The following is a 12,152-nucleotide window of genomic DNA, read 5'->3' on the forward strand; positions in this document are numbered from 1 at the left end:
CCTGGCACTGATATTGCATTAGTCTGGCACTGAAACTCGTGCCAAGTGTGTACATTCTGTCCAAATATGACGTGTGTGTGTGTGTGTGTGTGTGTGTGTGTGTGTGTGTGTGGATCATGCATCTGATTGGCCTTCAATCGTAAGAGGTAGTAGTGCACACTAAACATGTGAATTAACTCCAAAACCAACAAACAAATGTTCTTTATGATAAAACGCGAGGTAAATAATGGCCACACACACACACACACACACAATGCTGAAAGCTAATTGTCTGCACTCCTTCTCTCCACTTGAAACCACGTGTAGGGTTTCAACCCCGCTGGTGACGGACAGTTTCACTGACCAATGAGGAGACAGGGATCTCTCGGTTCCTCTCGGGTCAGGGTTTAAGGGGACCAATCTAACGTCGGCAGAGGCCGATCCCGGTCGTGTAGGCGTGTCCTGCGCAACAAAGTCTCTCCGGGCTGAGTTAGTGCAAGTTCTCCGAGTTTAGGTAAAGTTGCGGTGGCAGATCGGTGCGTTTTTCAAAAAGCGCCTCGGTTTTCCTCAAAGTAAAGCAGCCTGCTCTTCCTGTTATCCTCCCCCTGCTTCGCTCTATCATGCGTGACAGCCATGTTCCACATCTGCTCCTCTATCTTCTCTGCATCGGGTTGACTGGTGAGTAGTTGGAAGTGTAATGCATGAGCTTTCTCTTAGATATAGGTCAAGCCAGGGAAACGTAGCTTCCTTCTTTTCTTTAAACCACAGGTCGCTTGTTAAAGCGACTTAAGGCGCAAAGATCTGCGCTGTGTTTCTGCACGTTTCTGCAAACCACAAGTGAAGCTGTGAACGTGGCTGTTTGGAGTCACGGAGTAAAAAACTTAGCCAGTCAAGACCAGGAGGCTATTTGTGGCCCCGGCTGTTTGATTGAATCTGTCTGTCTCTCTCTACCAGTCCAGTCTGAGCTGGAGACAGATGAAGTGGTTCCCAGGCTGCTGCTCTCCGGACAGGAGGCGCACCTGTCCCCCGACCACACTGCTGTCCGCACGCTGCGCCGCCGCGGTCAGCGCTCACTGGACCCCCCGAGGGAAGGAGCCTCTGAGCCGGAGAACATCATCCTATCATTACCCGCCTTTGGAAGCAACCTGTATTTAAATCTAACGCGGGACAGCGCGTTTCTTTCCGGGGACTTTGTAGTGGAGGAGAGGCGCGGGGACCAGAGCGCAGAGGTCCGCAGATTACCCAGCAGCCAGCTCTGTTTTTACTCCGGATCCATCATCAACCACACGCAATCTCTGGCATCACTGAACATCTGTGGCGGCCTGGTAAACCCACCTTTATTATTTTGTCATTTTATTTAGTCATTGCCCAGCATCAATGGCAGCAGGGGAGATCCCTCCTGTTTGTTTCATTATATTGGGGTTTTTGAGCTGAGGTGGCTGGAGTCCAGCCTGTCAATAGGTCAGCCAGGTCAAACTTGAAATATGGATTTTAACCTCTTTCCAAAGTTCAGGACACTCTCTCATAGATCTCCTTCATTGCACTGTAACCCGTCCTAATCATAAGGCTCCATCCTGCTGAGAATTTAGCCTCCTCCACCTGTAGCTGATCCCAGCTACATTATTAGAGTGGCACTGAACAAAGTGAGATCTGAAGTTCCACATTAGTGTGTGTGTGCAGGTAGGGGCTCGGGCTCCTCAGCAGAAACAGGCTTGAAGCCAGCTCTTAAAGTGGACCTTTATTTCCTCTATATATCCTCTGTGACAGTTTAAGCTTTCAGCTGACCTACAGTCCACTGTCCAGCTGTGTGCAGACGCTGTGAGACACATGGTGGGTTTATATGTAAAAAAAGAAGCATGGCAGCTGGAGCAGGATGAACCTGCGACCTCTTACAGTGGATCCGGAGCAGAGCTAGAGGAAGCTACAGTTGCATGGTGGTTGTTGGTTGTAGAGAAGGAAGGAGAGTCAGATGTTAACTTGTAGTCTATAATTTGCAGGATTTGTCCACTAGAGAGCACTGAAGTTTATTTTTTTTACACTGTAAAATGTCCTGGTTACTTCATTTTTGCTACATTAAGATACATCAAATTTGATAAGATTGACCATTAAAACTAAAAGGCTATAATTAATAATTATTAACAATATTACCGGTAAGTATGATCGATCAATGTTGGACTATTGATTTACAAAGTAACAGCACAAGTTGTTTAAAATCAAAATAAAGCAACATTATCATTTTAATATACAGTGACCAAAAGTAAATGGACACCAATAACCTTATAATCCTGCTGGTCTGGTTTTACTTCAAACAATGGGAAATCGTAATGCTTCAGTCTACTGAGGATTGTTTGGATTATTGATAAATTGTCCATGATTAGAAACAAACAAGTGGAAATGTCTTAAAAATAACAGGTGTTTCCACGCTAAACAGTGACACTTGACAAACCCGTAAGCAAATCAGCAGCGCTCGCACTGACACGATGGTGTCTTGTGTCTTTCTCGACAAAAATTAGAGAAAAAAGTTTCCAGTGAACCTGCCTTTATTCAAGATCCATAACATCTGTTTATAATTACTTGGCTGGAGATTTGTGTGGCATCAAGTTGTGCGCAACACTGCTCATTTACATAAAGTACACAAGACCATGTCTTTATCCAAATGAGCTTGGCGACCTTGCTCTACACTACCAGAATGCATTATGTGGTGTTTTACATAGACAATAAACAGGAAGGGTCAAAACGATGAATCCATCCTGACGCTACGTCTCAAAACGGCTGTTGTTGTGTAGTGTGGCTGTCCACAGATAAGGACACTGGTGGTTTGAACCCCCTTCAATGCATCTTTGTTGGTCCTAGTGGTTGCACCACTGGTGTGTAAATGTGAGTGTCCTTGTAGTTTTTCGAGTAGGTAGAAAAGCACTATATAAATACAGACCATTTACCAACTATTCATTGACTAATTATTGCAGATTTAAAGGAAGTAATTAGTGCTATCTTTGTGCGTTTGTCGGCTTCCTGCTTCACAGAAAAACATTGAAACATCCCCACTGTGATGAGGAACAACTTTTCACTTTAATGGGTTAGACAGGTAACTAACAAGTAAAAGAAGGCCGGCCACAAATGGTGCCTGGATGTCCACATACTTGTACCTATACTTGTACATATTGTGCATGAGATTGCCTCTCCACCTTGGATTCTAACTGAAACATGGCAGCTCTGTGTGTAAGCTTTTGTTCCTGTATATTTTACTAGCCACTCAAAAGTGCACTTCCAAGCCAGCTGCTCTTTGAAGCAGTCAGGAGAACGCTGGCAGCCACACACACACACACACACACACACACACACACACACACACACACACGCACACGCACACGCACGCTTGTGTGTCATGGCAACTCACAGTGGAGTAAAGCTCCATCTGGCTGCCAGCCAAACCAGGATTCTGACCTCCTTGTTGGTTTTTGCCCTTTCCCCCCAGATACCTGCTGCTTGTTAAGGATGGTGCATTTTTTGTTTTCTTGTGATACAGTGTACAGTGCAGAAGCCTGATTGTATACACCTCAGTATAAATGATGCCTTGCTTGTGTATGACACTTAACCCCACATGGATCAGACCATATGTAACACTATCCAGTCACACCCGCTTTGCTTAACCCTGCAAGTCTGTCAGCCAGGCTGCCTCCACACACACACACACATTCCCGCACTGTTCATTTGACTGTGTCAGTTTTATTAGAGTTGTTAAATCAGCTGCTTGTGTTTGGGTGAGACTGATGCCTGGCACTGAGTCTTGGTTCTGGGTGGGTGAAGTTCTTTCTTGCTTGGACAAACTAGATTTTATATGCACAGTTTATATGTACATACTCCATAGCTCTTGTTTTCAGTCCCACTTGTGGAAAGTGTAAATATGGTGCCTGTTGGAGCCTCTTCTAAAAAAACACTGATTGACGTGCTTGGCACATGAGTGAAATGCTCCAACAAAGCAACATAGCTGCTGCAAAATTAACAAAGCTGCTGCCTCAACAATGCCACCTGGATGCTCAAAATATCCCTCAGCTAGGTCATCTGAAATGTTTGTGGATGACTAATGATGTCACTACTTCTGGTTTAAATTCCCTCAATGAGTAAGGACGAATGAGCGTTTTCTGCATTTATGAAATTAATTGAAAGTTGCAAACATACATGTTACAACTTTGTGTTTCTTTAAGTGAGCATTAATGTGAGCCCAGTAATCTCCTTCAGAGGCAAGATGCTTACAAGAACACAGGTGGCACCTAAATGTACAGCCCTCTGATTGATGTCTGGATTTGGTCACATGAAACCGATTCAAGTGAATTAAAAGGGCATTCCATGCTCCAAATGTACATGGACATGCTCATACGCACACGGAAAGCGATTATTGTTCCCATTTGGGGGCAACAGTGGCGCAGTGGTATAGCAGGGTTGTCCAGTAACCAGAAGGTTGGTGGTTCAATCCCAATCCTCCCTAGTCACTGTTGTGTGTTGGGCAAGACACTTCACCCCTCTGGGATTAATACAGTATCTAAAAAAAAAAAATAATACCTGTATTTAACCTGATAATACTTTAACACTTGGGACCTAGTTGTCAAAACTGAAGGGCAGGCCTTACAACGGCACAGTGACATTCTGCCACCTTTTATCACCACTCACTGCAAAAGAAACATTGAAAAAACATAATAACAGCAAAAAAAATCTACTCTTACCACAAAACCTGAGCCCACAGAGCTGACTACAGCAGACATGCACAGGTGGTGGTAGCGGCAGGGGACACTTAAACTTGACCTAGTAAATCATATAATGGACATAAAAACCAGTAAACATGTATATGACTAAGCAACAACATGCATATGACAAAATTGCTCTCATCAATTTAGAATCTAAGTGGTTGTGGAGAATCTAAACTTTCAAACCATGCATAGCATGTCCATGTTAACAAAGGTTTAGCCATGGTTGTGTTTGTGCACACCTACCTGTTGACACAATAGCCTTCCTTCAACAACACAACACCACAAAGCAGTTCTATGCATGAGAAAATAGACTCAGTAGGGGACTTCAGTCCTCGCTGACTAATGATATATATAAATTCTTTTTGCTACCAATTGTTAAATTCTCCAGTTTGTTTACATATAAGTAATATAAGTATTGGTTACATATAAGTAACTCAAGATATTTAGATAAATTTAACAGAAATGATTCTCCCAGTTTGGTTTTTCTTTATCACCCTCCATCAGACTTGGTGGGCTAGACAAGCTGCCAGACAATGGAGACCAGCAAACACGTACACTGCCTGGGTGTCCACATGGTTTTCTCCACAATGTGTATATAACAGAGGACTTCAATTAAGGAAAGATCTTCTGACATTATCTGAACTGACCAATTAAGACAACAAGTGTGCACACTACAGCATAGAAGATGACACTGAAGACCACCGAGTGGTAAAACATCTGCAGCATGGTCTGGCAGACGTTAAAGGACCTGAGTCTCCTTAGGAGATACAGGCGACCTTCTTGTATGTTGCCTCTGCGTTTGTTGACCAGTCCAGCTTGCGGTCAATGTGGACACCCAGGTATTTGTAGCTGTCCACAATGTCCACGTTGGTACCTTTGATGCTGACTGGGTTTGGGAGTGTCTGGTGCTTCCTGAAGTCCACCACCAGCTCTTTTGTCTTTAGCATCAATTACTGGAATTCTAGCAGGAAATCAGCTAAATTACCTCAGCTGTGAGAATGAGGAAAGAGATTTTGACTTATTCAACACAGTTACGATACTGTAGGTTTTATAAACAAAGTAAGTACTAACCAGGTGATCAACAGGTCGTTGCTGTAAGACCTGTTTGCACTTGTTGCCGTGAAGATCACAAACACATCAGTGAGTACATCTTTATTAGTTTAATACTGTGGTACACAGCATGGTTGGTGTCCAACCTTCTCCACTGTACACTTCTATAAATAGTATCTTTAGTCCATGTTTATTAAACCTCTCCAGTGGAACCAGATAACCCCAACCCCTGCTGCAGCAATTGAGGTTTGGCCTAATACCAGATTTAAACATAAGCTGCAATGGAAGTTTATTTATCTGTGTTGAGAAAGTGGGTTATCCCAGCATCGGAGGAGAACATCATGATTTCATCACAAAAATAAATAGCAGCAAAACTTGATAATATACAGAGAGTATGGGAAAGGACAGTATTGATTATGATGATATATGCGATGTTAGCCTCAGATCCCTGCAATCACCGCTGACTCTGCATGGATGTGATATGTCTCTAGCACCTATCATATGGGGATATGCTTTAATCCGGTCCATGCTGCGTTGGCCAGCAGTTTTTTTTGTGAGCCGCAGGGCTCAGCTGGGACAAGGATGCCTGCACAGACCCTGGAATAGACTGAGCTGTTGCTCTGTTTTATGGCATACCATGCTGTTTTGGTTAGAGCAGGCCTGTTTATAGTGGCAGCTCTACGACTGCTGCCTGTGCATTGTGTTGTTTACATAATGTTAAATGTTGCAAAAAAGGCTACATGGCATGGATCCGCTCAGTAATGGCCCCTCACTATCAGATGCATGTAGAAGCAGTCCAAGCCAAACAGACAAGTTTGGCTTCTACCCTGACAACATTACTACTTTCTTCGCTCCTTTACATTTGAAGTGGTTCCAATTGTCAGCCATTTTTTTTTCTTCGCAGGGCCCCTGTTGCCATCATGTGCTTTTCCCACCATTGTCTCACACTGGCCGAGCTCCTATAGCAGTAGGGTGCAGCGAAGTTCAATCTTCAGCACTGTTGGAGCTGCACTGCAGAGCAATTGAGGCATGTGGGAGCAGCTTGTTTTAGTACTTTGTTTTAGACAAAGCCTGTTCCTCTTTCAATTTGTGTTTTGCATAACCTAAATCTTGATCTAACCAGATTTTTACTTTTTGTGTCCAGTTTTGACTTTGTCCGTGATGCCCACGAAAGGTTCAAAGGTTCAAAAATACAAGGTTGGACCCATGTGCCCTTCAATTGTGTGGTCTCACTAATGGGTGCAAGACCTAGGTTGTGCCAGTTCTCTGTGCCAGTGTTGTTATCCATGTGTGATCATCAGGGTAGTTTTGGAGCAGATCTGATAGAGAATCTGAAAACTACAAGAGATGAAAAAGACATTTCCATCTTTATAATATGAAGCCCAATGAGGGCTGCAAAGGACCCCTTTACACAGCCTCAGCCCAGTCAGAAATTGTCTTATAGGGATGCACTGATTTCTAGTCTCTGTACTGACACCTGTTACGCCTGTTATGTTATTAGCCTGTTTGCCTTTACAGTGCAGAAATCAGGACTTGTATTTGGAGGACCTACTGATTGAATTCATGCTCTAGATTTTAAATGGGGGCATGTAGTTCTCATTTTCAAGAGTTTAAACTTGTGGAAAGACCTGGATGGTGAAGCGTCATCATCTGTTCTGACTGATGCTGATTACTGTTGATATTATTAATTGGAGTGCTGGGGTGGTTGAACCGTGAGTGCGAAAAAGCATCCTGTCCTGATAGTCCTGACTTCCCGAGCACCCTTCCTTCTGATTTACTTTGAAAGCTCCGGGCATGGACCCAGGCTCTGCAGTGGGATGATCCATGTGACCTCTTGTAGTTGTATCAGACAGACCAGACCCTCTTGATGGATTACACAATTATAGACACATGTTGAAATCCATTCCGGCCTTTATTTATCAAACACCAGCTTGTTAAAAACACACAACCTCCTGCAGCCTGCGTGGATTTCCCCAATCAGATATATAGGGAGGGAGCAGTAACAAGCCACAGATGACCTCTGTGTCTGTAAGCTGTTGTTGCTGTGTGCTGACAGCATTGTTGTTGTGATTATTTACTCTTTTGATCTGTGAAGGTTTTAGACTTGCTGTTACTGTCTGCATGTAACAGAAGCTTTTGTATTTCAATTTAAATTAGAAAAGGTTAAAGATGTTTGCATTGGGGAATATTTTAAGATAGGGAGGTGGGGATGTTAAAACCAATATTGAAGATTTATAGTTGGATACTATGTCTTAAAGGGAAACTGCCTTGTTTAGCCCCATGGCTCTGAATAGAAACCCACTCAATGCATTCTGTTTGTCATTACAACAGATTAGTAATGGCATGGGGCGGTTCAGGAAAGAAATCTGAACTGTTCAGTACACGTATCATGGTTCAGGGCATGTGTTAAGACCCCACAGTTCGGGTAAAGCAAGTGAATGTTATAATGCTCAACGATCTCTCTGAATAAGCTGCAGCACACTGTAGCAAAAGCGCTCGAAGGCACAATATGGCGCAAACCCTGTGCAGCTGCGGAGTGTATCTACAACATACAATAATGCATACTAGTTCAACATTGACTGATCTACATCGGTTATGAACCATGCTTTACCTGTTGCTTCTCAAGTGTCTTTGATTTCAGACTAATGGCGATAGCTACTAGCACTTAGCTTTGGCTTCCACACTGGACCAACTCGCGACTGTGACTATGATGCAACTACTCAAACTGTTTTTCATCTGCAGTTGTTGGATTATATTGTCAATTTCAAAAAGTTCATTGTCTCTCACACGCGTATCACGGTCATAAATCCAAGGGGTTAACTTCCTGCATGAAGGCGGAACACATGAGGTGGACCCTACCTGCCCTTGATGACTTCTAACTGGTCATAATATTTTTTCACTCTTTTCTCTAAGCACTTATTGACCGAAAAACATGCATAATACGGCAGCGAAGGAGGAAGCACAACAGTGAGATTTCAAAATAAAAGTCACATCTTACTTTCCGTACACTTTAGTGTACAATTAATAAGTCTCTATGTTATATATACCTGTCTTTTATACTTTTTTCATGTGTTAGTATTATTTAATGAAATATTTGGAACATATTTTATAGGCTACATTGTTATGTGGGTTACATTTTGTTACCTATTTAGCATGAGAACCCCAAAGTAATTCTCTGTTTTCTTTGTTTTCATGCCGCTTTTCCACATTCCCACACAGTTTAGCACACGACACTGATGTGAATAAAAAGGTGCAATTCAACATCAAAAGTTAGATCAACTGAGTTACAGACTGGTGGTTTTCCTGGCTGACTTTAGTCAAAGAAGTTTAGGACAGTTTTTGACATCAATTCAATTCCTAAGAGCACTGTGGCAATGAAAAACTCCCTTTAAGAGGAAGAAACCTTGAGCAGGACCCGTCTACTTAAGGGGGAACCAGTCCTGCTGCCAGTCACCGGGTAGAGGAGGATCAGAGTTACAGGCACAGTGATGTGTGTTAAGAAGCCCCTGTGACCCAAACACACAGTCATGGCCGTTTGTTGTCTTTAACGGACAGTTGCAGCAAAGCTAAACAAAAAAAATGTGGGAAACAAAGCAGGGCCAGGCAGTAAAGTTATTCACATAGTATTTGAAGTTTTTGTGGGACCCTTGCTGTTTTTGAATGAGGATTTGTTTTGTTGCTGAAGAGCCCTCCACTCTGTCCTGTCCTGCATTGTGTGTACACACATTCTTGAAAACCTCTGCTATTTTTGTTGGCTGTTATAATCTTCCTCAGTTTGACACAACACACAGGTTTGCCAAAGGAAATGTGCTCACTGATATAGCGGGGTGTTGTGTACACGTGCTAGCATAATTACGAGCCTTTAACAAAGCTGTCCATCCATTTGGTGTCCCTTATTAGCCACCTGCTGGTAGCGCAGCCTCTCCAGGATTTTTGTGAATCTCCTGCAAAGCTTGCGCCTGAGCCACTTCTGTCTCAGATTTGTGTTTTCAGTTCATTGATTGTAAGACCACAAAAAATGACTTTCATGAATACTTTTTTATACGGCCGTCTATCATCGTGTTGTTTGTATTTTCATGACTTTGGGATAGTGCGTTTGCCTGGATGATTATACACGAACAGCCCAGAGGTGATTTTCATGGGCGTGCCATGAATCCAAAGCATGTGTTCTCTGGAGTATGTCTTTATGCACACAACAAAAAACCTTGCTGTCCATTCATTCCTTGGCGCTGAAGTAACATCAATGAAGTTGATGATATGAAAACAGCCAAATATCTTGTGTTATGCAGACAAAAGGAAAAAGAAACGACTACTTCAACACTAATATTTACTGTGAGGACGTTGTGCTTCTGTCTGTGCACTGCGCACGTGCCATGTTGCACAACACAACTGCAGTTTACTTTCACAGCTGTAAGAAAAATATGGTTATAGTTACAGAGCAGAAATGTAAAAAATGTAATCATTTTGCCATTAAGGTCAACTATATTAAGTACCATACAGTCCACAGTCAAATATAGTAATTCACCTTGGACACATGTTTCTCTTCACAGACTGGACTGGTCCAGATTGGGGAGGACAGCCTGTTCATACAGCCGGTAGGCGAACATGACCCATCACAGTCCTTCTCGGGACTCAAGCACCGACTGGTGCGGCAGCGACGCTCGGCCAACACCGGGTCTGGTCCTGATGCTGATCAGTCCAACTTCTGTGGCACTATACAAGGTGAGTGACACAGCAAGCTTCACTGGATGGCAGAGGATTTGGGGTCACACTGATGGCTCAGTTTGTGTCAATGTTGTAAACAGTATGAGAAGTATGCATTTAGATTTCATGCGTGCCGATATTTTTTCTTTTTTTTTTGCCAGCCTGTCAGATTTACATTAGCCTCAATCCCACACAATTCTTGTTCAGTGTAGTGTTGGTACTTGGAGTATGACATCCAGTAAAGTTAGTTCTGGTAAATTTCTGAAAAACATTCCTCAGAGATTTTGCTCCATATTGACATATATCGTACATTAGTTGCTGCAGATTTATCAATTCCAGCACGTCTCAAAGGTTCTCTATTGGGCTGAGATCTGCTGACTGTGGAGGACATCTGAGTGCAGTGAACTCATTGTCATGTTAGAGATGATGTGAGCTTTGTGACATGGTGTGTTCTCCTGCTGGAAGTATCCATCAGAAGATGGTACACTGTGCTCATAAAGGGATGGACATGGTCAGCACCAATACTCAGGTAGGCTGTGGTCTTTAAACCAGACTCAGTTGGTACTAACCCCGGATTTACACCTCACGCCAAAGCGTAGCGTAACTGCAGCGTAGCGACAGCCGCTGTTAAGCGCTTCCATTATATTCAATGAGAGTATTTACACCAGCCGTGTAGCAGCGCGTTTCAAAAGCGCCCCAGAAGCGTAGCTACACGCTGCTACGTGAGTGATCCGCGGCAGTTCTATTTTGGAGATGTGTTGCACCCAAGATGCGTCTATTTGCACCAACTACAGGAACTGACAACTGACAGGAAGTCAGGCACCAGAACAGAAGAGTTTCCGGTGGATTTTTTTAAAAATAAAATGCTGTGAGACTGTACTGTCACTACACCGCTACCGACAGAGATACACAGTGACAGTCATGTACGAGGAGAGATTCATTTTGAAAAGTAGAAGATATAACATGCTTTTTATAAGGACCACATCAGAAAGGAAAAGGTGAGGAGCTGCTCTCTCTGTACATGTGTTGATGGAGTAAACTGAGGTTTCAGTAACTGCTCTGTAATATGTAGAGCGGACATTAACCATCAGGTAAACAGGCAGATTACTACATGACTTTGTGAATCTCACAAGAGTGTGGAGGCAGTGCTACACAGCGCTAAGCTTCTGAAATGCTCCTTGTGTAAATTGATGTTATGAGAAAGACGCGTGTGTTATGTCCATAAAACGCTACGCTTTCGTGTACGGTGTAAATCCAGGGTAAGGAGTCCAAAGTGTGACAAGAAAACCTCCCCCACACCATTACAGCAGCAGCAGCAGCCTGAACCACTGATACAAGGCAGGATGGATCCATGCTTTATGTTGTTTACACCAAACTCTGACTGACCGTCTGAATGTGTCAGCACAAATGGAGACTCATCAGAGCAGGCAGAGTTTTTACAATCTTCTGTTGTCCAGTGTTGGTGGGTCTGTGTGAGTTGTAGCCTCAGTTTGCTGTTCTTAGCTGACAGCAGTGACTCCAGCTGTGTTCTTCTGCTGCTGTAGTCCATCTGCTTCAAGGCTGTTGTGCGTTCAGAGATGCTCTTCTGCAGACCTCGGTTGGAAGCGGTGCTTATTTGAGTTCCTGTTGTCTTTCTATCAGCTCCAACCAGTCTGACCATTCTCCTCTGACCTC

The 12,152-nt window shown here is 43.3% G+C and overlaps 1 protein-coding gene across 1 annotated transcript in view; it reads left to right on the forward strand.

Moving 5' to 3' along the window:
• Nucleotides 1-504: 504 nt before the first annotated feature.
• The window catches only part of adamts17 (ADAM metallopeptidase with thrombospondin type 1 motif, 17), a 73,603-nt gene continuing 61,955 nt past the window's right edge, over nucleotides 505-12,152 (forward strand). Inside the window, exons 1-3 of the mRNA XM_028402769.1 lie at nucleotides 505-657; nucleotides 934-1,304; nucleotides 10,325-10,496. Of these exons, the coding sequence (XP_028258570.1) occupies nucleotides 600-657; nucleotides 934-1,304; nucleotides 10,325-10,496 (601 nt within the window). The 5' untranslated portion in view covers nucleotides 505-599. The remainder of the gene's footprint in view (nucleotides 658-933; nucleotides 1,305-10,324; nucleotides 10,497-12,152) is intronic.

Source organism: Parambassis ranga, chromosome 3 (genome assembly GCF_900634625.1).
Source record: "Parambassis ranga chromosome 3, fParRan2.1, whole genome shotgun sequence".
In the NCBI taxonomy this organism is placed as follows: domain Eukaryota; kingdom Metazoa; phylum Chordata; class Actinopteri; family Ambassidae; genus Parambassis; species Parambassis ranga.